The sequence below is a fragment of the Mustela nigripes genome, chromosome 3 (genome assembly GCF_022355385.1).
Source record: "Mustela nigripes isolate SB6536 chromosome 3, MUSNIG.SB6536, whole genome shotgun sequence".
NCBI classification, from domain to species: Eukaryota; Metazoa; Chordata; class Mammalia; order Carnivora; family Mustelidae; genus Mustela; species Mustela nigripes.
In genome coordinates, this window is record NC_081559.1 from 113,841,219 (window position 1) to 113,866,504 (window position 25,286).

The 25,286-nt window shown below is 48.8% G+C and overlaps 1 protein-coding gene across 1 annotated transcript in view; it reads right to left on the minus strand.

Annotated features, from left to right (window-relative positions):
- The window catches only part of MYO7B (myosin VIIB), an 81,204-nt gene that overhangs the window by 10,281 nt on the left and 45,637 nt on the right, over positions 1 to 25,286 (minus strand). Inside the window, exons 19-32 of the mRNA XM_059394550.1 lie at positions 21,158 to 21,242; positions 19,396 to 19,614; positions 18,090 to 18,260; positions 17,049 to 17,258; positions 16,758 to 16,925; positions 13,876 to 13,953; positions 13,594 to 13,721; positions 8,492 to 8,618; positions 7,118 to 7,237; positions 6,078 to 6,251; positions 5,204 to 5,431; positions 3,720 to 3,887; positions 869 to 986; positions 654 to 780 (exon numbers count right to left, since the gene is read on the minus strand). Of these exons, the coding sequence (XP_059250533.1) occupies positions 654 to 780; positions 869 to 986; positions 3,720 to 3,887; positions 5,204 to 5,431; positions 6,078 to 6,251; positions 7,118 to 7,237; positions 8,492 to 8,618; positions 13,594 to 13,721; positions 13,876 to 13,953; positions 16,758 to 16,925; positions 17,049 to 17,258; positions 18,090 to 18,260; positions 19,396 to 19,614; positions 21,158 to 21,242 (2,121 nt within the window). The remainder of the gene's footprint in view (positions 1 to 653; positions 781 to 868; positions 987 to 3,719; positions 3,888 to 5,203; positions 5,432 to 6,077; positions 6,252 to 7,117; positions 7,238 to 8,491; positions 8,619 to 13,593; positions 13,722 to 13,875; positions 13,954 to 16,757; positions 16,926 to 17,048; positions 17,259 to 18,089; positions 18,261 to 19,395; positions 19,615 to 21,157; positions 21,243 to 25,286) is intronic.

Genomic DNA, 25,286 nt, shown 5'->3' on the forward strand with positions numbered 1-25,286 from the left:
ACAACTGCCCAGCATGGTCAGCCTGAGGAAATGGTGGCCACTGTGCAATCCCCCCACCCATGCAATGGTAATGATTATCATGTCATGGCACCCTGAGGTCTGCTTTAAACAAGGGGGTCTCTGGCAGGCACAGGTGGGCCTTCCCAAAGGGCTGGGAGGCACTCTCCGAAGACAAGAGGCCTGCAGAGCTATGGCGGTGGGGGTGTCTGAGGCCCAGCCTGGCCTGCAAGGCCACTCTGCCACACACCCAGCCTCCATCCCTTACATCCTCTCTCAGATGGTTCACACTTTCCACATGACCACTTCTCACCCACGAGAAGGGAAGGGGCCTGTACCTGAATGCACACCCAAAAGGTTGCAAGCTTTCGTGGCCCCTTCCAGGTCAATTTGGGTTTCAAAGTGAAACCCGAGAGAAGGATGCCTCAAGCGTAGATGTAGTACTTAATGGGGAAGTGCCAACCTGTTGGCCAGAGAGGGTAGGGTGCCAAGTTCAGCAGCCGTCACACCATACCTGTTCATCCTCATCCCTGCACCCCACCAAGGGCCAGGCACAATATGCCTCCCTCTCTCCCTGTTCCTCCCAGAGCTCCCAAGGACTAAGGTTGAGTGCAAAGTGAGATTCCTTTTGGGACATCTTCCCTTGGGACACCCACCTGTTGGTAATCAGACTCATGACCTCTGGGAAAGAGAGTTCTAGGAGCATCTTCTCCTTCTGGTCCAGGAAGTATATCCCCTTCCAGTTAACAGCCAAGATCAGCTGAGTCTTGGGCAGTCGGGGGCCTGGCCGGGGGAGACAGAGGTGTGAAGCTTAGGTTGGCCCCACAGGGAACCCTGCCTACACCCCCTCACCTCCATCAGATCCCATTACCGGAGAGTGTGGTGACCTCAAAGAGCTGAGAGAAGAGCAGCGGCCACTGCAGGCGGGCAGCATCCACCACCTGCTCCTGCACAGCCAGCGGCTTTGCCTGCTTCTGGGTGTAACGTGCCTGTAGGGGAGGCACAACGGGTCACTTCCATCACTCATCTCTCACTAAACCCCGGCTTCCCCTTAGCGAGCTAACAGCCCAATGCCCACGGTGCTCATTTGCTGGATCATTCTGTGGCTTCTACCTGAAGAGAGGTCCATGCCAGTGAGGGCTAGGGGGGTAAGCTCTGGGGGGCTGGGCAGGCCTTTTTTACCCACCCTAGCAGGGGACCATCCATGGATGGTTTTGAGAGGGGAGGAAGCCTGGCCCCCTCTTTAGCATCAGGGGGCCAAAGGGCTGTAGATCAGGCTGCGACTCACTGCCTCATGGAAAGCTATGGAAAGGTATGAGGTGGGCTTATCCATGTGGGCTTGGGGCTGCTCCTGCCAAAACTTGTGTGCCTTATGGGCCTGTGTCTTGCTCTGATAGGATGCCTATCATGCTGTGCGTTTGTGTCCTTGGTACCTTGGTCTGTCTTCTCTGGAGTTCTTCTGCCTATCTGCGGGCCACTCTCAGGGACCTTCATCTCAACCTGCCCCCAGTCGACTTTCCTTCCTCCCTCTTTCTTGGCTTCTTCTCCACCTCCCCACCTCCTCCCCGTCTCCACTGCTCTGGGCCCATAGCTAGCTATAGTGTCCAACTGAACTTTCTTTTTACTGTTTGTTGAATAAAATGTTATTTCTCTTGTTGCCAGTTTAAAAAGTGGTTGGGAAACACTCATAGCCAGGATCCTGCAACGTAAAGTGATGCCTCCTCTCTGAGGGGTGATCTGGCAATGGGTATCACGTACCAGGAACTGTGGAAAGTTCCCACACTCTAAAATCTCCTCTCTAGGACTCTATCCTGGAGATATACTGCAGAGCATATAAAAGTTGGCATCTACTAAGGGGTTCACCTGTTGTCTTAATAGTGAAAAATGGAGAATGGCCTTACTGTTCATCGATGAGAAGCAGTAAATTATAATTCATTACTGCAGTACTATGCAGCCATTAAAAATGAACATAACAAAAAGAAGAAGAAAAGAGGAAGAAAAGAAAGAGGAAAAAAAGGGAAAAAATGAACACAAAGATTTATATTTAGTGACATGGAAATACGGCCCCATGCTATGTGATTAAGTGAAGAAACAGGCTGGAAGTTGCAATATGATACAATCCTGTGTTTATTTTTTAGAAGGTGTATGATTTATCTCTATCCAGTCATATCTCAGTTGTGTAAGCATGAGTTTGGTCTTCTATATCACAATGTTAAGAACAGTGATCTCATTGATAGGAGATTATTGGTGATTTCACTTTTCTCTGTTTATATGTTCTGATGCATTTGGTAATGTACATGTTTTAAGTGATTTAATAAAAAAAAATCTGTGTAACTATGTTCACGTTGGAAAAAAGTGGTTGAGTAACATTTCCTTGTTCTTTTACCCTCACCCCAACTCTCCCTTCCCAAATTACAAAGCCTCCTCTTACCCATGCTCATTTGGGTTCATGTGTGCCTCTGGTTCCTCCCTCCTATGAGCCCTAAAATCCCATGGTCTCTCTCCTGGGAGAGAGAAACACCCAAAATGACCAAGTGGGGTTTCTTTTCCCAAATTCCAATCACCAAGAACTGTTTCCAAGAGATGCCAATGAGCATCTTGTGGAACAAAGCTTTGTTAGTCACTATATCTGGGAAATGTTGGGTAAGACAATCAGGCTTCTCTACTGTAGGACTTGTCAGAACCTTTCACTAGCAGTTAGGCACTGTGACTCCCTAAGAGCAGGACATGGAAAGCTGCATTTTCCAAACCACAAGTGCACAGAACCCTTGTCCATGGCCCCTTTGGGGCACCCCCTTCTTGTGAGGCAGAATGGAGACTGTGTTGGTTGGCCGTCCTCACCACCTTTCTCTGAATTTGGGTGGCCCCTGCTGCCTAAATCACTCACCTGGGGTTCATCTCCCTGCCACTGGATTGTCATCCCGTAACAAGTAGGCAGAGTGCTGCTTCTTCCCTGCTCCCTGTCCTGCCCTTTCTCAGTCCATGGTGCCACGGGGATAACTGAGGTGGGCACAAGTATTAACCAAAGGGAAACCCCCATGCATGGCTCTCCTGCAGCAGTAGCAGCAGTGAACAGTGAGCTATGCCTGGAACGTCAGGCCATGCCCCTGAGCTCAGCGCCCTGGGAGAAAGGAGGCTCTGATGGGCAGCAGGTCTGGGGATGGCTGCCCCTGTGGCAGGGGAAGGGAGGCAGGGGGACTGTGACTCAGATGGTGCATCTTTGCAATCCCCTTGTGGGGTGACGTTCAGGGAGCAGTGGAAACCCCCACTAGTCTGGGTGTTCTTGAGGACATGGGTGTGTGCTGGTGGGGAGATGGAGGCAGGAGCCCCTGGGAGGACCATGTTCACATGGTACTGGCTGACCAAGCAGGAGCAGAGGATGGGCAGCCATCCCTGCTGTGCAGAGCCTGTGCTGAGGGCACAGGCGTGGTGTGCGGTTGGCAGCTGTGGATGCCCACTCCTGCCAAAAGGTTGAAGCCCAGACATGAGGTAGAGATGAGCATGGGGATGATGTGCCCTAACTCGCCTGAGATGTCAACTGGAAGGGAGGAGGCATAGTAGAATGGGCCTGTGATAGGGAGCTGGACTGAACGAGATTGTTTAAATCTCAAGAGATAGATCTACGCTTACTGGCAAGTCAAAATCTCCCATTCCCCAGTGGGAGACCCCCTGCCCCAAAGGAGGCTGCAGAGCCCAAGTGCCCAGGCTCTGTGAAGGCTGACCTTGGTGTGGGCAGCAGTGACGAGGCTAGCCCACTGCTCTGGTGGCTTGGTCCTGTACAGCTTGGAGGGGATGCAGCTGGGCAGCAGTTCCTGGACAGCCTCGCTCCCCACCGAGGCGCCGAGCTGCACGTAGCAGTGCTGGGCCAGCAGCTGTACCAGCTCTTCCTCCTGCACAACCCGGAAACAAACATGGGGGTGAGGGGGGGCCCACCTCCTGAACGATGTCCCTGCCACATCCTAGCACAGTAGAGATGACCAGCCCTCAGACAAGAACCAGGAATGTGAGCGGCAGCCACCTGTCCTGTCACCTCTGTTAGGCTGGATATGCCCCTTCCCCAACACCCTGGAACCACAGCGTGCCCAATGGGCCCCCTCAGCTGCTGTCCTGCTGGCAGGCTGGAACTTCCCAGCAGCCTTGGCTTGAGCCCTGCAGGTCTTCTGCCCAAGGTCAAGAGGTGATCCCCCATGCCACTCTCCCAACTCTCAGGGAGACAGTGAGTGTGGAGGAGGCAGCTCTGAGGCCTGGGTGGAACCCTACTAACATTGCTGTCTGAGTAGGGTAAGGCCTTTAAATAAAGGCCTTTACCCTGTCTTCCCTAGCAGTCACTTGTCAAGGGTGACAGTGGCCACCCCTGTGCAGCTTCTGCAAGGATTCATTTGGGCAGGATCCTGTGTAAGGCACCAGCCTGGCCCAGCATGGGGCAGGGCTCCCTGCTCCAGGGGCCCCGTGGGTGCTGGGCAACCCTCTTCTCTCTGGAAGACCAAAGCCTGCAGAGTTACCTAGCTGCCTGCCTCTCTGGGGCCCGTCTCCTGCCTCCCCTTGCCCACTGCCCCATTTCAGGCAGGCCTCCAGGCTTGCTGCGGCTTGCTCCAAGCCTGAGAGCTGTGTCCTGACTCAGGCCTGGGAAGTTCTACAAACACAGGTGCAGTGCTGCTCCGAGGACCAGGAGCACGACGCCCTCCCTGGATGCTTGCAACCTTCCACAGAGCTCTGGCTCCTCTCTGTGCTTTCCAGGGGTCTGAGCCTCAGGGGTGACATAATGTTCCCAGGTCTCACTGCCAGGAAGAGACACAGGTAGGACTGGAAAGTGAGCACTAGGCCTCTAAAGCCACCTTACTACTACCCCAAGAACAGCTGCCATGGTGAAGCCAGTTGGGCCTGGGGCTTCAGGGAGGTTTCCCCTGCCTGCTGCTGGAGTGTCAGACCCCAGAGGCCTGAGCAAACCTGTAGTCCAAGGGAGGAGGAAATGGGGGCCAGACTGGGAGGGGACAGCTTCATATCCAGCAGAGGGCGCCGGGGACCCGCACTCTGAGAACATGTTCCTGGCCTTTGCCTCCTACCTCTACCTTCTCTACATTCCTCACACCCCGTTCCATGGGGTACTCCCTGATGGCCACAGCCCCAACCTGCCCTGAAACACGGTGCTCCCCCAGGTTGTCTGATGGGTCATCTTGGGGCCCTGGGGGCAATGGGGTCCCCTCACCTTCTCAAAGCTATACTCGCCAGACCAGACCCCGTGCAGCACTTGGCGGTAGATGAGCTGGGTACTGACGGAGTCCTCCTGGGAGTCATGCCAGGGCGTGAAGAACTCCTTCCGGAAGTAGATGCGCCAGGGTGCCTGGCGCTCATTCTCGCCCCTCGCCCGGGCCAGCTGCTCACACTGGGCGACTGCATCCATCACGTGGTCGCGCCCACTGCCCAGGGACCAGAACTGAGGCCAGAGTCAGGGGCAGCAGGGGTTAGTGACTGCTGTGTGCTGGGCTCCACAGGGACACCCACCCTCAGAATGCATGGGTGGAATGGTGTGCTCAGCTGGTCCTCTGCGAGCCTGACGGCTTTCCCCACATGATGGCATGGCCTTCCTATCACTCTAAACATGCTTCCCTGCAGACCCCTCCCCAAAGAGGCAGGTTGATGTCCGAGGCCGGCATGTGGGGATTGTGACACTTGGATGGGTTGGCCAGCATGAGCGTGTCTGGCTCGGAGGCTGTGGACATGGGGGTAAGAGCGTCTGGGTGGGGGCTGTGCTAGCGTGACCCTCTGATCTTGGCACAGGAGTCTGCAGCTCCCTGGAACAAGGGGGCTTTTAGTGAGATGTGTGAGTGCCTGGTCTACGTGTGGGCAGCTTAGGTGTGGCAAGGGACCTTCAAGTTGTGTGTGACACTGGAGCCAAGGTGCAGCCACTGGGCTGAGTATGTGACGGTTTGGGCAGGAGGACAGGTTACCTCTGTGTGTGTGTGTGTGTGTGTGTGTGGTATGGTGTCTGACAGGGGCAGTAGTGGCCAGGTTGGTAGGAGGGCTCGAGTTGGCCTGGGAGTATGAGGGAGGTGGGAGATGGACAGGCCACCTGGCAGTACCTTGTCATACACGGCCACCTGCAGAGAAAAGCCCAGGTAGTCACTGAGGCCCTGCTTGTGGGCAATGTGCAGGCAGACTTCCCAAGATGTCGATGCAGAGTCAACCATGACAGTCAGGCTTTCTCCAGTCACCAAGATGACATGGATCGGGATGTGCTTCTTGGACTTGACAGCCTGGGGACAGATGAAGACTCAGGCCCTCTGTCCTGGAGGCCTACCCATCATCCACCACCAAGCTGATGGACCCAGTAGGGGTGAGGGCAATATTGCCTGCGGTGTGTGTTTGGTAGTTTTGTGCCTCTCCGAGTTGGCCTCTGTGGTCTGTGGACTGCAGGCCTGAGCTGTGGTGATGCTAAGTGTGTCAGAATCACAGGAGGTCAGAAGAGCTCTTGGAAATCTCCAAGTCCTGAACCCAGAGACAAGCTGGGTCCATGGAAGCTACTGTTCCTCTCTGAGCACACCCACACAGCTGTGCAAAGTTCACGTGCAACTCCAGGGCCCAGGTGCAGAGCAGGTAGAAAAGGGAGAAGGGGGGCCTGGACGTGGGTGACAGGGCGAGAATGGGAAGGGGTGCAGCAGGAGGTGAGCCCCAGCATAGGGCACCATGGGGCACAGGAAGTGAGTGACTTCCAGGAGCTGTGGGTCCCCTCAACCCTGCCTGTGTCTGAATGACCCTTCCCGAGAACACAGATGACACAAACAGCAATGACACCAAGGATGTTCACTTTGGAATGGTCACTGCCTTCTTAATAAGAAGCAAATGTCCTTGGGGGGGTTAACACTTTACCCAGTTAGCAGTCATTCACACCATAAGGCTAAGATTTATTGTTCCCTTTAGCCAGTAGGCCCTTAAAGATGTGGGGAGGGCACTTCTGAAGCCTGGGCCATGCACAGGGTGACCCATATGGATCCCAGGCACAGAAGGCCCCAAGAGAGGTGGAGGGGCCCAGAGCACACGCTTCCTGCTGGCAGGTGCTGGAGGAGCCATGGGGGCTGGCAGCATCCCACACCATTTGTCTCCCAACCCTACTGGCCCCTACCTGAAGCTCCAGCCAGGTGGGGGGCTCCATGCGCACCCCATTGGCATAGGTGCGTCTCAGGCGCTCTGCACAGAAGGGGCCGTAGCCAGCTGGCCCTTGACCAATGAAGTTCATCAGATACTGGTGGGCGAAGGAGGGGAGAGGAGGGGCGGAAGACACTTAGAATGGAGGCCACTTTCCACTTCCTGCCCCAATTCTAAAAAATCATAATACCCATGGTAATTAAGCAAGGTGATGAATGTGTTAACTGACTTTATTGTGGTAATAATTTGGCAATATATACCTATAGAAAACCACTACAGTGTACACTTTAAATCTGGAAAAAATAAAAATAAAATAATAATATTCACTGATGGCAAAAGTCTATTGAGATGGGCACTCATCAGCATTTCTGAGGACCAATTTGTCACTATGTTTTAAATAGTGCATAGTTGAAAAATGTGCACACTTTTGACCCAGTAATTCAGACCTGTCTTTACATATGGTGTTTAAGGTGGTGAACAACTGGAAGATGGGCCCTAAATGTCTATCAGCAAGTTAAATATTCCCTGGGATAATTATATATAGATGGCATTTGGGAAAAGTTTATACCTCAAGAAGACACTTACAGAGGTAAGTGAAACATGCAGGAGAGTCAATATTTAAAACATGTTTGACAAAATCTGTTGAAAATCTTGTTGTCTCACAGAGAGACTTTGTGAGGAGATGCAGCCTAGAAGAGTTTGCTGGTGTCAGAAGTGGCCTCTGGGGCCCAGGGGAGATGGCCCCATGACCACACCTCCCGCAATCCCTCCTGCGGTCCCTGAAGGGACACAAGAGGAAGTGAGATTGTTTCTTGTCTGATCACAAGTGCGACCCTGTAACACCACGAAGGGCCTGGAACAATAGAAGGTCCCTCTGGGTGTGGGGATGACTTTTGTTTTCTTTATAAACTGGTTGCATTTCCCACATATTACTCCTACAATCAGAACCAAAGCTCTATTCAAGGAGGGAGGCCTGAGGCTACTTGGGAGCACCTGTCAACACCCCACCTCCAGTTTTAGTTCTGAGGACTGGAGAGAGACATGGCAGGTAGTCCCCAGTAGGTGCCCACCCCTGGGACATTTCTGTCTTTTCAAAGCATATTTCACCAGCCACCTCACTGTCTCCTCAGAAGAGCTGTCTTGGGGCCTGAGCCCAGACCTGAATGGGGGTCGGAAGAAACCAGGTCCAGAGTCTTCTTTTAAAGACAGGAAAACTGAGGCTTAGAAGGCACAGTTGCCACCCTGGCCTGCAGAAAAAGGGCTGGGATTTCTGGACCTGCTCCAGAGCCCCGGGCCAAGCTATGCATGCTGTAACCCAACCCCTTCAGCCCCTGCCCTGGTTCCTCCCCACCTTCAAGAACCTCTCGGAGGGTGGGAAGCAGCCCAGGCAAAGGCTGAGCAGGATCCAGCCCCGGGCCAAGCTGCTTGTTTTGGAGTTCTCCGACAGCTGCTTGCAGATCTGGCAGTAAATCTCGTCCCTGAAAGACACACACCCCTGGGAGGCCAGGCTGGGGACTGGCTCCCAGTAAGGAGACAGAGGTGCCTAGGCACACAGCTCCTTCATTGCCCCTGGGTGGGGTCATGGACACATGGCGACCTCCAGTCTCCTCAACTCCAACTGCCTTTTCTGGGCTCCACTGAAACATCCCCGGCCCACCCTGGACCCTGTCATCTCCCTAGGACTGTGCCACCTCCAGTGTTTTTCCTGGGCTCTATGCACCCACTCTCATTGGACCTCATTTTTTACCTCACCCCTCAGGCCTTTGCTCCCTCCTTCACCCACCCTGCTCACAACACCCTGGCCCTGGGCGGGGGGTGTCTACATGGAGTGCCCAGGGGTCTCCAGTCATGCTCTGCCCCCAGTGGCCCCGCCCAGCCAAATCTGCTCCTTTCCCCAACTTCCCTGTCATTTCCAACCTTCTCCTTCACCCTGAGACCCAGTCCCTCCTCCACCCCCAATGCAGCTATCCCTCCAACTACAGAGAGAAGTGCCTCCCCTCCTGACCAGTTCCCATTCGCACTGGCTCATGAGCCTTTCTACCTTCTCTTGCAGAGGGGGCTTTCCTGGTTCCTTCCTGCTAAGCCAAGCTCTATCATCTCATACAAATGTCCTGTTAGCCCCTTCAACCGGCCATCTTTTTCCTAATTACTCAGTGATGTGATGATGGCAAATGTTTAACAACAAACTCTCCTAGGGAAAAAGCTCTGATTTATTGCACTTGCCAATTTCTATGGTGTAAATATTCCCACCAATGCCAATTTCAAGCCACTACAGAGTTGAGAAAAGACGTTTACCATCTGTTCTCATGGGCCAATATAGTCAGCTCTAGCCATCTCCTCTTTCTACAGTCACTACAGGTACCACCAGCAAAACACTTCACTCAAATTGGAAGTCTAGAAGGCCTTGTGACTCCTCCCATCAGCCAGCCACCTACCATCTGTCTCCTGGATATTTTTTTTTTAAAGATTTTATTTATTTACTTGACAGAGAGAAATCACAAGTAGATGGAGAGGCAGGCAGAGAGAGAGAGAGAGGGAAGCAGGCTCCCTGCCAAGCAGAGAGCCCGACGTGGGACTCGATCCCAGGACCCTGAGATCACGACCTGAGCCGAAGGCAGTGGCTTAACCCACTGAGCCACCCAGGCGCCCCTCCTGGATATTTTCTCTGTCCCTGTTTCTCCACTCCTACTCCCTGGGCTTTCTTGGGACCTCTGCAGCAGTCCTCTCCTGGCCTCCCACTACCAGGCTCTATCCCTCCATGTCATTGCCAGGGAGACCTTTCTGGAATTCAGATATGATCATGGTCTTCTCTTTCTTAAAACTTTTCCTTGACTACTCCTAGAATTGAATTCAAACTCCATACCCCAGCAGTGACAAATCACTTGGAATTCCAAACCCACAGGCTGTTTCAGGATTCTGTGACCCTGTTCACCTTCTCCCTTTGTCTGGTGAACAACTTCCTCCTTCCCACCCCTGCCTAGGAGGGCATTATGACTAGTCCTTGGTGTTCTCACTGGACCCCCATCTCAGCACAAGCAGCTATTGTGGGGCTCTGTCTTCTCCCATGCTCTCCACTAAAGAGTGAGCTCCCAGAGGACAGAGCTCTGTTGCCCTCATCTCTGCATCCTCAACTCTCAGGCTAAGGCATGGCCCTGAGCAGGTACGTAATAAATGCTTATTGCCATTTGTAACAACATGAATGGACCCAGAGAGTACTATGCTGAGCAAAATAAAGTAGTCAAAGACAAATATCATATGATTTTACTCATATGTGGAATTTAAGAAACAAAACAGATGAAAAGAAGAAAAAGAAAGGCAAGCCAGAAAACAGACTCTTAACTAGAGAGAACAAATGGAATGTTGGTAGAGGGGAGGTGGTTGGGGGGAAGGGCTAGATGGGTGATAGGTATTAAAGAGGGTTAACTAAAGGAATTTAAGTAAAAACTTGAAGAAAAAAAATTTATTGAATGCGCGGCTAGATGTGGAGTGGGCATTTGCTTTGTCTTGGAATTTGATTAAGAGCCTAGAGTCAAGGACAAACAGATGATAATACCCAACATCCTAAAGAAATACATTCTTGTAGAATTTATCAAAGATGGCAGAACCAGTCTAGCTATTGCCATCTCCTGCATAAGAGAAGATGAAAAATTTGAAAGGTATAGAAGTAGAGAGATCTTTGGCCTATCTCTATTCCCTCCGCATGATGAGGTGCTGGGGGGACCCCAGGAAAACAGTTACTAGAAATGGGGCTGTCTGCCAGAGAGGAGATTCATTTTGCTCCCTATCTGAGGCATGCTTAACCCCAGAATCCCATTGGTCTACCCCAGGGTACCGGAATGGGGCACAATGGCAGAGTTCTTAAGAGTACTTGACTTATGTATGCCACAGAGACACAAGTTGGGGGCCTCCATGAACCTAGCATCTGCTTCTTTCTGGAGAATTCTAAGCTACTCCTGTTGGGAGAGAGAAGAGACAGGAGCTGGGAGTTATGTTTGGTCTACCCCAGGGTACCAGAATGGGGCACAATGGCAGAGTTCTTAAGAGTACTTGACTTATGTATGCCACAGAGACACAAGTTGGGGGCCTCCAAGAACCTAGCATCTGCTTCTTTCTGGAGAATTCTAAGCTACTCCTGATGGGAGAGAGAAGAGACAGGAGCTGGGAGTTATGTTTGGTGCAGCAAGCATGGACGGGCTTCCTATTAATAAGAAGGGCTTCCTTCTTATTTTAATAAGAGGATGCTATAGAAGAAGTTGGGGCTCAGGGATCTTGATGGGATCCCACACAAGCAGGCAGCCTATCATTCCAGAAGATCCAAGCACTAAGAGGTTATGGTATGTTCAATTAGGGGCTAGATTTGAGAGCAAGTCTCAATGATTCACTGAGAGTGTCAGCCCCAGCTAGAGGACAGCATGGTATGGAAGTGCCTCTAGAGGTATCTTAAGAACCCACAGTGCATCACATTTGGACACAGCTTATACATGCCTGCCATCTTGGAGGGTATGGTGGCCAGTGAGGATTAACTATGAGAGAACTACCAATAGGACTAAGTTAGAAGGGTTGCTGAGTTGGTGTCACATAGGCAGCTAAAATTGAGGTAGGAACCCTATAACGTTATTGGCTTGAACAACCAGAGGACAGAGTTTGGGGTACCCAAACCCAGCAGTTGAAAGTGAGAAGGGAAATCCTGGAATGAAGAGAACCAAAGAAGAAGAGTTCTCAATTTTGCATATAAAAATCTTCCTAAATCTCTGTCTGGCCCCTGATCTACACATATGTAGGGCAGGCTCCAGGAATCTTAGCAAAGACAAAAATAACTGACTAAGGATTCCATCTACTACTTACTACGGGAGACAAAATTTGAATCCAGCCAAATTAATTGGCTGCCAAAACAAAAGTCAACACTCTTTGAAAGATCATAACAGATTCCGGAGTCTCTAAACATATCACCCTCAGTGTCTACGATACAACCCAAAAGTAATATGATAGGGAATAATAGTCCAGTACTAGATGTGTGAGGAAACAGAAAAATATGACCATTCCCAAGAGGAAAGGCAGTCAATGGAAACTGACCCCAAGATGACCCAGATATTGGATTTAGCAGAAGAGGTTTCAAAACTATTGTCACTCCTTGAGGACACAAAGGGCACTATGCTTATAGTGAATGAATGAACAGGAAATCTTGGCAGAGAAGCAGAAACTATGTAAAGAACCAAGTGCAAACTCTAGAACTTAAAAAATATATAACATCTGAAATTTAAAAAGTTTTTTTTTACCTGGGTATAACAGCAGATGAGGGTAGATAATAGAAATATCAGTTAATCTGAAGATAGATCAATAGAAATTATTCAATCTAAAGAACAAAGAGGAAAGAAAAGAAAAAGGGAAAGACCCCTAGGGACCCGAGGGATGATATCAAAGAGTCTTACATATGTTTAATTGGAATTCAAAAGAAAAGAGAGAGAGAGAGAGAGAGAAAGAGAATAAAACAGAAAAAAGTACCTGAAAAAATTGGCTAAAATTTCCCAAATTTGGTAAAAAAAAAAACAACAACAAAAAAACCCCAAAATATATAACCCCCTAAAATATGTCTGTATCTGAAAGCAGTATATGTATTTCTTAAAATTTATATGAAAAGACATTCTTATAGAGCAATATATATATATATATATAGAGAGAGAGAGAGAGAGAGCAATATATATATAGAGAGAGAGAGAGCAATATATATATATATTATATAAATGGGCAACTTATTTATTTACAGGGCTCTGCATTAAAGTCCATTATAAAATGAATCAGGGGCGCCTGGGTGGCTCAGTGGGTTAAAGCCTCTGCCTTCAGCTCAGATCGTGATCTCAGGGTCCTGGGATAGAGCCCCACATTGGGCTCTCTGTTTGGCGGGGAGCCTGCTTCCCCCTATCTCTCTCTCTCTGCCTGCCTCTGCCTACTTGTGATCTCTGTCAAATAAATAAATAAAATCTTAAAAAAAAAAATAAAATGAATCACTGGGCACCTGGGTGGCTCAGTGGGTTAAAGCCTCTGCCTTCAATTCGGGTCATGATCCCAGGGTTCTGGGATGGAGCCCCGCATCAAGCTCTCTGTTCAGCATGGAGCCTGCTTCCTTCTCTCTCTGCCTGCCTCTCTGCGTACTTGTGATCTCTGTCTGTCAAGTGAATAAATAAAATATTTAAACATAAATAAATAAAATAAAATGAATCACTACTCCATGATAATTCTGTTCTCCTAAAATTTGCTTTTACTCATGAGTTTTAACACAGACCAAGTAGAGAACCCTTAATGGTTATAATATCTATTGCACTCAGACCTAGGCTGCAGGCCCCAGGCCAGGGAGCAGGGAGAGGAAAGGGTGTCTTAGAAGGCAGGCAGAGGAGGAAGCTGCGGCCCTGTGGGGTCTGGTGTTCTAAATGGGGTGAGGTGGGAATGGGGACTGACCTGAGGTTGGGTCGCAGGATAGCACAGCCCACGATGAAGTGCACCTTCTCCAAGTTGGACATGGGTCTGTCTGAGATGGGGCCATCAGGCTCAAATGCCTCCTCTCCAATATTCAGCTGGCTGGTTACCTTGAAACCCAAAGGAGGCTGTCAGGAGAGCTCTGATGCTCCCCATTTGCAAAAGAGGAAAGCAGGCACAAGGAGGGAATCCAAAGCTTGGGATCCTGTGGCAGGCCAACAGCAGGGCTGGAAGTAGACTAAGGCCCCATTACCCTGAGCTCACCTGGCCTGTGATCCTGGAGGACCGTTTTAGCTTCATGGAGGAGATGTCCTTGCTCCCTCTGTCCCTGCGGCTGGGTCTCTGTGGAAGGAGACCGTTCCTGAGGGAAGGTGTGCCAGGCCAGCACTTTGATGCTGCTGCTAACCCCACCGTCACCTAGACAGAGTTAGTGTCCACCTTCCCAGCCATTTCCTGGTGCAGTTTACAAAACTGCATGCAGTCCTCTACATCTTGGCTGAGCTTTGTAACACTTACAAAGATGCCCACCCTCTTCTTCACGTCTGGGTCAGGAAACAGAGGCAAGGGGAGGTGAGAGGCTACACAAATCTACTCACATAACTGGCCCTCAGGGAGGGCTCCGCACCATTCTGATTCCAAAGCCCATACCAGTAAAGCCCTCCAAGGTAGGGCTGGGTTTGAGCCCAGGTGTCCAGGATGGCCCTAGGGCATGGTCATGCTCAGTGAAAATTTCATGGATGATTTGGAATACCCTCTGCCCATTGCAAGGTGGGGGCTCTGCCAGAGGATCACGAGTCCCACCTTGTCCTGAGGGCATCATGGGAAGTTTCTGCCAAAATTAGAGCTCAGTGTGGGACTAGGCTTGGGTTGAGATCAGTGGGGGTTGGGGTAGAACTGGTTTGCTACACAGGGATGGGCAGCGAAACACACTAGCTATCAGGTGAGGGTGGGCAAGGCTGGCTTGGCTGACTGCTCCTGTGGGAGGCACAGAACAGGTGCTTAATAAATGTGCATAGGAAGAAAAACTTGGTACGTCACTCCTGGGAGGTCCATTCTGCTTCCCACTGTGCTCACTGTCCAGAGGTGCAGAGTGGATGGACTACCACCCAGGGTCCCTTTCCTGAATGGCCCCCAGTGATTAACACCCCCTTGTAGTCCCACCCACCACAGTATGTGAATTATGAGATTAGGCACTGCAGTTTCCTTAGATCTCTTAGGCTGGGAAAGTCCTATCGTGAGAACACTGGGGCAGCCCTGTGGGCAGGCCCGTGTGACAAGGACCTGAGGCCTCCTGCCAGCAGTTGTGTTAGGAAGCCATCTTGGAAGTGGATGCTGGAGCTCCTGTCCAGCCTCGAATGACAGCAGTCCTGACTGCAATCTCATGGCAGACCACTAGCTAAGATGAACCAGCTAAACTGCTCTTGACCCTCAGAAACTGTGTGAGATAATATATGTGTACTGTTTTAAGCTGCTAAATTTGGGGGGAGTTATTTGTTACCCAGCAACAGATAATTAACATGCTCTGCAAAGCCAATGCTTGTAGAGATCAGGGCTTAACTTGGGCAACTTCCCGTGTAACTCCTGGACCAGGTTTGACCACGTGATCTCAAGCTGCAGACTCCCCTGGATTTCTGTGCACTTAGTTTGCACACAAGACCCTGCAGATGTCTGAGCAGAATCCCAGACACTGGATGTATGGAGAGCTGTGATATCATGATTTACAGTAAGAAATATGTATTTGTTCGTCATCCCCATTCCTGGGTGGAGCTCCTGAAACCCTTGGTATTTCCTGCAACAAAGGCATCTTTGTTACGTTAATGGACCAACTTTTCTAAACACCAAAGGATGGGGGTTGGTGGTCAGTTGAACCAACACTGTGATTGGGGGACTGGAACTTTCTGTCCCCTCCCTCCCACCTCCACCTTTGGGGAGTGCTGAGGGGCTGGTGATTGAGTTTGATCACCAGGAGCCAATGATTTATTCTTCATGCCTCTTAGTAATAAAGCCTCCTTAAAAACCCAAAAGGATGAATTCAGAGAGCTTTGGGTTGGTAAACACGTGGGAATTTGGGGAGAGTGGAAAGCTGGGAGAGAGCATCCAAGCTCCACCCTCTGCCCAATCTTTGCCCTATTCATCTTTTCCATCTCGTTGTTCTTGGGTTATGTCCTTCTATAATAAACTGATAATCTAGTAATTAAAGTATTTCCTTGAATTCTGTGAGTTGCTTTAACAAATTAATCAAACCCAAAAAGGGGGTCATGGGAACCCCTGACTTGTAGCGTGTGGGTCAGAAGCACAGGTGGCAACCCAGACTTGCGACTGGTATCTGAAGATGGGGGTGGTCTTGCAGGACTGAACCCTTAATCCAGGATCTGACACTGCCTCAGGCCAATAGCATCCCAGTTGAGTGGAACTGTGGCACACCCCGCTGGGGCTGGAGAATTGCTTGGTGTGGGGAAAACCCGCACACACTGGAACTGCTGTCAGAATTATAGGCCGTCCTGGGGCTCCTGCTGCTGGCGGGTCCCAGTGCTGTCACTGCTGTGTAATTCCTTTGAACTATTGGTAAGTTCCATTAAGATTACATCATGCAACTGAGGCCTTGGGAAGGACTTCTGACCAAAAGTGGATGTGAATGACCCTTCCATCAGAGGGCAAGATAGACCACAGTTCAAGAACTTGGTCTTTGAATTCACTAAAATGGATTCAAAGCCCAGTTCTGTCACACATACTCACTGTGATCTGGGCACAAGTCTCTTCACTTCTTTGTTTCTTTCGCTGTAATAAACTCACTAATCCCTACATCATAGGGTTGGCTCCCCTGGGGATTAACTGAAGAGGAACAACTGGCAGACAGCACGCTGTCCATCAGTAACACCACCAGTTGTTACCACTGCTCTGTGTGTTTGAACTCTGTTCACATCAAACCCAAGACCCAGAGCCTGGATGGCCCTTTTCAGTATAGACTGTATCACTCAGGACTCCTGGGCATCATGCTCAGGAGGTCCTGAGCTCAAGTCAAGGGTTCAGTGGTTGACACTCACTCCATGTCTTGCCCACTTCCAGAGCAGCTTCCATGGGGCCTGGGGCCAGGGAGTCACCTGGGCTCTGCCCTGCCCCGCCCCCTTGCACCTCGCACCTCGCACCTGTGTGGATACATGGAGCTGTGGAGACTGGGTGTTGTTCTCTTTGCCCAGGGTGTCATGGATCTGCCGCATCACTGAGCCCCCACGCAGGCTGTTCCTGGAGAAAAGCACTGGCTCCGGAAGGTCCCCCATGAACCTCAGGATGATGCTCCACACGGCTAAGGCTGCCTGCGGGAAGGGAGACAGAGGGCTCGGCTAGAATGAAGGGCCCACGGTGCCCCCTCCCCTTCCTCATTGCCTCCAAAGCAGGGGGTGGCCTGAGCCACTAGAAACCAGAGAGCCACTGGGTACCGAGCAGTCGGCATCATCCTCGTGGTAGAGCAGCGGGTATCGGAGGGGCTGCCGGATGTGTGTGTGGCTGGCTGATTTCTGGAAGTAGGTTGCAGCAAACTTGGGAAAGGTGTATTCGGCCAGGCTGTCCGTATCGTCCTCCGGTTCCTCTACCATGGGGACTGCGTCCAGGTCAACCTCGGGCAGCTTCTGGGTCTCCGTTTCCAAGTCCTGTGTGCCAGTGAGGGGGAAGGCCAGAGGTCAGCTGTCCTTTCAGATGCTAGCTGGCAGGGTGTGCCTCTCTGGAGGCCAGGGAGCCCCAAGCTAGTTCTGTCTGAGTATAGGCTGGGTACAGCAGGAACCACTCCTCCCCCGTGTCTGAGACCTTTTCTACCACCTCACATCGTCAGTGGGCCCCTGGTGGGCTTCTCCTCCTGCAGAAGTGGTCTCAGCTGCCCCGACTGTGCAGCCTGGTATGTGTGTGTGTGTGTGTGTGTGTGTGTGTGTACATGCTTAGGGGAAAGGCATGAGCACCTGGAGGGGCAGTGGTGGGGGTACCTAGTTCACTGGGTCTCAGGGCCCAGAGCTGAGTATGGCAAGAGCTCAGGGGACCTGCTCCCCTCCTGGCCTCCCTTCTCCCCTCCGCCCCTCCCCTGCCCCACACACCGCTGTCAGTGCTCATTAGTTTTCAGTGTTCATCAGCCCCCAGGTCACAGTCTGCAGAGCAGCAGCTGCAGGGTGCTCTGAGAGAGGGGGTCGAATACAGGGTGGGAGATACTGCCTGGTTGAAAGCCCCAAAGCATTTGCATGTTAAAGGTTCTAGGAAGTCTCCTAGGTAAGAAACCTGCTTAATTTGGAAGGGTCTTCACACAGAAACTCATGCTCCCCTTTTCTTTGCTTGGTCACCAGGCCTGCAGAACACACTTCACTGTGTCTTCTGCCAGTTCCCCTAGCTGAGTCTTGGCTTCTCCATGAGCCTGGAGGCTGACTGCAGTCAGGGACTGAGCAGCATCCTCGCATCCCCTGCCAGGCCGGACCCCTGAACGACAGGGCCCATCTTACCTCAAAGCGCTGTGGGGCTGGGCCCTCCTGCCCACCGATCATGGAAGGGAGGAAACCGAACACTTGCTCCACCATCTCCGTGTCTGTGATGGTGTCATAGATTGACTTCTGCTTCCTGGTGGGGAGAGCACTTGGGCTCTTCTGCTCTTCAGCTGGGATGACCAGAGGCCCCTGTGCATACACCCCATGGAGCAAGGTCACCATAGGGCCAGCAGATGCAAGCACCTCACTGACCTCCTCCTGACGTCATTTGTTCAAATCAGTAAGTTTTCCTCTAAAATCCTAGAATTTAATAGCTAGTATGACTAGAGATGAACCACCCTGGGCTTTTTGTTTCCCATGAGAATCAGAGGTCCAGAGAAGGAAGGCTGCCTGAAATGGTCCCTGAGCTATTGCCTCAAGCCCTAGGGGCCCCTAGAACCTAGCTTCCCACCTGGTCCCTTCATTCAAGGCTCCACTAGGACAGATCCCTGGGCCTGTACTAACTAACGCACAGGTGAGGCTGATCTGTGGTGTGTCTGGCACTACATGGGAGCGGAAGCCTGCTGTGCACATGTCTGAGGGTCCGCTGTCTTACTTGTCCTGACCACTGCATGCACTAGTAATGTGCTCAGCAGTCCCAACTTTCATCTCTAGAGCAGGCGTAGACTTCATCCTAGCCTTTTCCTTATCACAGTTTCCAAATGAGCAAGTACTGAGGAAAGAGATTGACTCTCAGGTGCCCATTGGAGGAAAGGGGATCTCAAGGGTGAAATTTCAAAAGGCAGGGATGTGCACCTTGTGCCGCTCCCCAGCTCCCTGCCCATCAACCTCTCCTGCCCAGACACTCCAAGGCCCCTCTTGGAATTTTTCTAACCCAGAAGTGTCATGCCATGGCCCAGTCACCCAGGGGTCTTTGCCCTCCTCCACGGAGCTGTGGTCACCTATAGCTCATCTGGCCCTGGTTTCCAGTGTCATTCAGGGAGGGACCAGTCCTGCTGAGAAACTGTCCCCAGGGCTAAAAGGAGGAGACCAAGGGTCTCAATTTCCAGGTTCCAGGTATATTATTATATGTGTTGCCGAAGCGAGCACCAGGTTCCAGGTATAAGACCATCCTGCTGACATGATGCCTTTTCTATGCCAATCCTACATGCTCCTGGGGGTGACCTAGGTGTCCCAAATGGCGTGAGGACCTGCTGTGGCAATAACTCTAGACATGGAGGGGATAGGAGTGTCTGGTGAGAGCTCAATGTTCATCCCTCCTGACTGCCTCCTGCTATGGGCCCCAGTCAGCCCTCACCGGCCTAAGAGTGCACCGGTTACCTACATTGGCTTTCTGCTGCCAGAAGTTCCGCCGGGCAGCCATACCCCTGGCATGCGCCTGTATGACCACCACTGCCCTCCTCTTGGCCTGGACTTGCTGGCGCACAAGGTAGCCCCTGAACAGCGCCTGCAGCTGGACCATCCTCTGCCGCATGGTCTGGTACTGCTTTGCTAGCAGCTGGCTCCGGGCAATGGCCTGCAGGCGCTCAAAACCCAGGAGGATCTGTGGACACAAGAGGGACAGATGCTCAAAAAGGAGTCCTGGGCCCAGCAGGGCAAAGAGCAGGGAGAAGGCCTTCCCCAAGAGACAGAGAGAAAAAGAGGCAAGTCATATGCCCCAGGAGACCTTACAGATAAACTTCACAGTTATCTGCTTTTTGGCAAAAGGTTAGTGCTAAAATTTTATGCACCTACAAGCATAAGCATATTAAATGAGTTATTACTTGCAAAGCACTTAGAACAGTCCTTGGCATGGAAATAAGTGTTAACTAAGTATTGTTAAACGGCATAGATAATAAAGTGCTCTTCTGGTGGTCAGTGATTACAGAATTGGTTTGGAGGTCACATGAGTAATGGAATTCCAAGGGGACTTGCTTATCACACCTAAAGCTAAGTCCAGCCAAATTGTCAGAAGCTAGGGTACCTGTGTGGACGCTATGGCTGGCTTCATTAAGCTAATCTCTGGGATCTTTAAAATTAAGAGGAAATAATAAATTGATAAACACCCATTTCTATGCTGCAAACATGCTTTGGTGCACAGTAGTCCCTGAGCCCCTGGAAGAGTCTTGCTGGCTTCTCAAAGACCAACCCAATGGGTACCGGGTGTGTGGGGTCATGCTTCATCCTCCAAGCTTGGAAGTTCTACAGACCTGCATCCAAACCCCAGCTCTACTGTTTACTAGCTGTGTGCTCCTGGGAAAATTATTTAATCTCTCTATGCCTCAGTTTCTTGACATATGGGGTTGGTTTAAAAAGAAATAAAACAATGCATGCAAAGCAATGGTTCTAAGTAGCTTTTCCATCCATGTCAGCTGCCATTACATGCTTTGTGAGACAGTATATGGGCAGGCCTGGGGTCAAATTTCAAAATGCTAAGATGTGCATCTTGTTGCTGTTCCCCTGTTCCCTGCCCTCCAGCCTCTCCTGTCTGGACCCTCAGAGGCTCCTCTTGGTATTTCTCTGCCCCTAAAGCATCATTCCACAGTCCAGTAACCAGGGGTCTTCACTTTCCTCCACAGAACTCTAGCTTCTCATAGCTCATCTGGTCCTGGTTCCTTGAGCCTGGTTTCCTGGCCCTGGTTTGTTGATGTGACCACTGCATGTCCCAACCACAGTCATATCCTTGACAAAGTCACGCGGTCAGGTGAGGCCCAGTAGGGCGTGGTTAAGGTTGCTCTGGTTCTTTTGCTGAGCAGACACTCACTAGCAGTGACTGTGGCTAAGAAAAAAATTAGAAGAGCTCGAAACAAAGAATAATCCATCAACCTACATTGCTGCCGGCAAATTGGGAAAAGACAATCATGATGTGATTTTAGAACAGGCTACCTCGTTCTAGCTCTAGAGACACCCAAAATTCTTCAAGAGAACACACTGAAGCCCACAAACCATGTGACCTGAAATGATACTAAACAGGGAGTGTGTGGAGCGCTGAGGAAACAATCTGAAGTCTGTTGTAATGAGTCAGTGATCGGATCCTCCCTACCTGAGCTCTCATATTCACATGAACAAACTTTCAGTGGAGCAGCCTCTCCAGTGAGTTCTCTCACCTGCTTGAAGTTCCGCCTGTTGTAGTGGGCCCTCCATCCAGCCTGGAGGGTCACAGCTGCCTGCCTCTGCCTCAGGAACTCCTTCCTAGAAGGAAAAATGCAGGAATATGCGTGCAACAACCTCAGACATTTCAAAGCCTTTAGGGGAAAAATGATTTGAAGGGAAGAGGGATAATGAAATGCCAGGGAAAATGAATACTTACATTATTTCTTTCCCAGAAGCCTTTATAAGCCAAAGACACACATGTTAAGAACTTAAAATATTGCCAACTACTCAAATTTGTGACTTAGGACAGTCTAGTTTTTTAGAGCAATCAGGAAATTTTCCCTCATTTTTTACAAAGGTCTACGAAAGGATAAAACTTCTTTCTTTTTTTTTTTTTTAAAGATTTTATTTATTTATTTGACAGAGAGAGATCACAAGTAGGCAGAGAGAGAGGAAGGGAAGCAGGCTCCCTGCTAAGCAGAGAGCCCGATGTGGGGCTCGATCCCAGGACCCTGGGATCATGACCTGAGCCAAAGGCAGAGGCTTTAACCCACTGAGCTACCCAGGCACCCCAGATAAAACTCATTTCTAACTTTTTACTCATTGCCAGACTTCTCCTGATACTCTGGCCAGTAGCCCAGGTGTCTGCTAGGAACCAGGTCAGAATCCCAGGCAAGGACTCCTCTCTGGAGGCAGGTCAAAGCAAGAAGGCAACCCCACCCCCCCCACCCCCCCAGGCCCTGGTAGCCTGGGTACCCTTCTGTAGGGTGGAAAGGGGCTGAATACAGAGAGAGTAACCTGAAACCTGACCTCTGGGGAAGTGAGCTTGGTGCATATAGATGTATCCTTTATCTCATACTTATCTGAGTTTCCTTAGCACTTTTAATAATTTCTCAGGATATTTTCTTAGGCTTAAGACAGTAGATCTCAACTATATTAAAAACCTTCTGGGAACTTCAATATTTATTGATGTCTAGGTCCTACCCAGTTTAATTAAGTCAGAATCTTTGCTGATGGGTCTGGAGAATATCTATCTATCTATCTAATATTTTTTGGTATACAGGCACATAGAGTATAAATATATCCCTAGGTGATTCTAATATGAGGCTGAAGTAAATAATTATCTAAAATAAAGATAATCTGTTTCCTTTCTAATACTTACACTAGTGGTTCTCAAATGGGGGTGATTTTGCCCCCCCCCCCCCAGCTCATTTGGCAATGTCTAAAGATATTTTGGTTTGCTATGACTGGGGCTTGGGGGAGGAGAGTGCCCCTGGCATCTCCTGAGTAGAGGCCAGGAATGCTAAACATCCCATAATGCCCAGGACAGCCCTACAACAAAGATTTATCGAATCCAAAATGTCAACAGAGTTGAAGTTGAAAAACCAGAATTTTTTTATCTTTTCTTTACTATTCTTATCTAATTGTATTGTCCAGAAGAACAAGAACACTATCAATTATCAATGATGATCACTTCTGGAAAGATGGAGTAGACATACTTTTTCCTATTTCTCCTGCTGACTACAACTAAAAACCCTATACATTTATATAAAACAAATATAAGAAGACTGAAATGTGGAGAGAAGAAGGCAGGCCAGTTAAGGATCTCAGATCCAAGGAGTGACACAATGGTAACTTCCCTGGGTTTTCTTTTTACCTCATATTCCCCAGAGCAGGAGCTGACGAAGTCAGTAATTCAGAAATGACAATGGAGACAGATCAAAAAGCCCCAAGGAAAGCCTTCTCTTTCTACCAGAAGGATCAGGGAAGGGGCAACTTAGCAAAACAGAAAACTTTTAAATAAAAACCATTCTACTCCAGTGAAAAGCCACAAAACAACTGTGGTCCCAGCCCCACTTACGCCAAAAAATACCAAGTAGGGAGCCTAGATTTCTGCCCTTGCCAGGGTCATGTCATAGAACGCTGAGTGGGAAGCCACCCTTGATGAGTAGTAATGAGCCCTGTGTCAGTGGAGACCCCTGAGGAATCCTGGATTTCCATCACCACTTGGCAGTAATGGGCTGTTCTATGAGAAACTCAATTGAAATACAGGTTGAAAGTAAAAGGATGAAAAATATATATCAACTCTGTTGACATTTTGTAAATAGTAACCAAAATAAAACAGGAGTGGCTGTATTATTATCAGAGAAAGTGGACTTCAGAGCGAAGAAAATAACCAGAGATAAAGGGGGATATAGCATGAAGATAAAACGATAAATCCACTAAGAAGATATAGCAATCCTAAATGTTTATGTACTAAACAACACAGCTGAAAAATATATGAAGCAAAACATGATGGAACTAAAATGAAAAATGGGAAAATCTGGGGCACCTGGGTGGCTCAGTGGGTTAAGCCTCTGCCTTGGGCTCAGGTCATGATCCCAGGGTCCTGGGATCAGCTCTCTGCTCCGCAGGGAGCCTGCTTCCCCCTGCCCTCTCCCTGCCACTCTGCCTATTTGTGATCTCTCTCTGTCAAAAAATAAATAAAATCTTAAAAAAAAAAAAAGGAAAATCCACAGTTATGCTTAGAGACTTCAATACCTCTTTCTCAATAATTGGTAGAACAAATAGGAAACAAATTAGCAGGAATATAAAATTCAATATCACTATCAACAAAGATCTGACACTTTTAGAACATTCCACCAAAGAGCAGAATATGTATCATTTTCAAGTGCTCTTAGAATATATAACACTATAGTTCATATCCTGAGCCATAAGGGAGATATCAACATTAAAATAATTAAGCTCATACAGAGTGTTTCTCTAACCACAATGGAATCAAACTAGCTATCAATAATAGTATGATAACAGGAAAATCTCCAAAAACTTAGAAACTAAACAACATACTTTTAAGTGTGAACACATGGGCCAAAAAGAAAGTCTCAAAGGAAATTGTTTTAAAAATGAACTGAATAAAAATGAAAGAACAATATATCAAAATGAATGAGACATAACTAAAGCAGTGCTGAGATTTGTAGCATTTTACACTAGAATAGAGGGAAGGTTTTGAATCAATTATCTATGTTCCCACCTTAATAATCTAAAAAAACAGAGTAAAATACACCCGAAGGTAGAAGAAGAAAAGAGACAGTATAAAGAGCAGAAATCATTGTAATTGAAAACAGAAAGAAAGAAAAGCAATAGAGAAAATCAATGAAATCAGAAGCTCGTTCTTTGAAAAGATCAATAAAATTGACAAACGTCTAGCAAAACAAAGAAAAAAATACACAAATTGTCAATATCAGGAATGAAACACGGGTATCATCATAGATTCTGCAGACATTGAAATGATAATTATAGAATACTACAAATAACTCTATACATATAAATTTGACAACTAAGATGAAATGGACTAATTTCTCAAAAAGCACAAATTACCACAAATCATTCAATATGAAATAGATACTTTTGATTGCCCTTTAACTATTAAGGAATTGATAATTAAAAACTCCCCAGAAAGAAGTCTCCAAGCCTAGATGGTTCCACTGGAGAATTCTAGCAAACATTCAAAGAATTCACATCAATTCCCCACAATCTCTTCCAGGAAATACAAGAGGAGGAAACACTACTAATTGATTTTATGATGTTAATGTTACTCTGATATCAAACCAGACAGAGACATTACATAAGAATAAAAGGAAAACTATAGATCTCATAAATATAGATGTAAAAATTCATAACAAAATGTTAGCAAATAGCATTCAGGAATATATAAAAAGAACTATATACTATGACCATGTAGGGCTTACTCTAGGGATGAAAAGCTGGTCCAAGATTCAAAAATTCATCAATGTAATCCACCATATTAAAAGGCTAAACAAGAAAAAAATCACATGATCATATCAAATAATACAAACTTTTTAAAAAATAAAATTCAATACCCATTTCTGAGAAAAACTCCCCCAAACAGGAAACTTCCTCAAGTTGATAAAGGACATTTACCAAAAAACCTACAACTAACATTATACTTAGTGGTTAAAGACTGAGTGCTTTCCCCCAAGATCTGAAACAAAGCAAAGTTGTCTGCTCTTACCACTCTTATGATACTGGAAGTTCAGGCCAGTGCAATAAAGCAGAAAAGTAAATAAAAGACATAAGATTGGAAAGGAGGAAGTAAGACTGTCCCTATTCACAGATAATGTA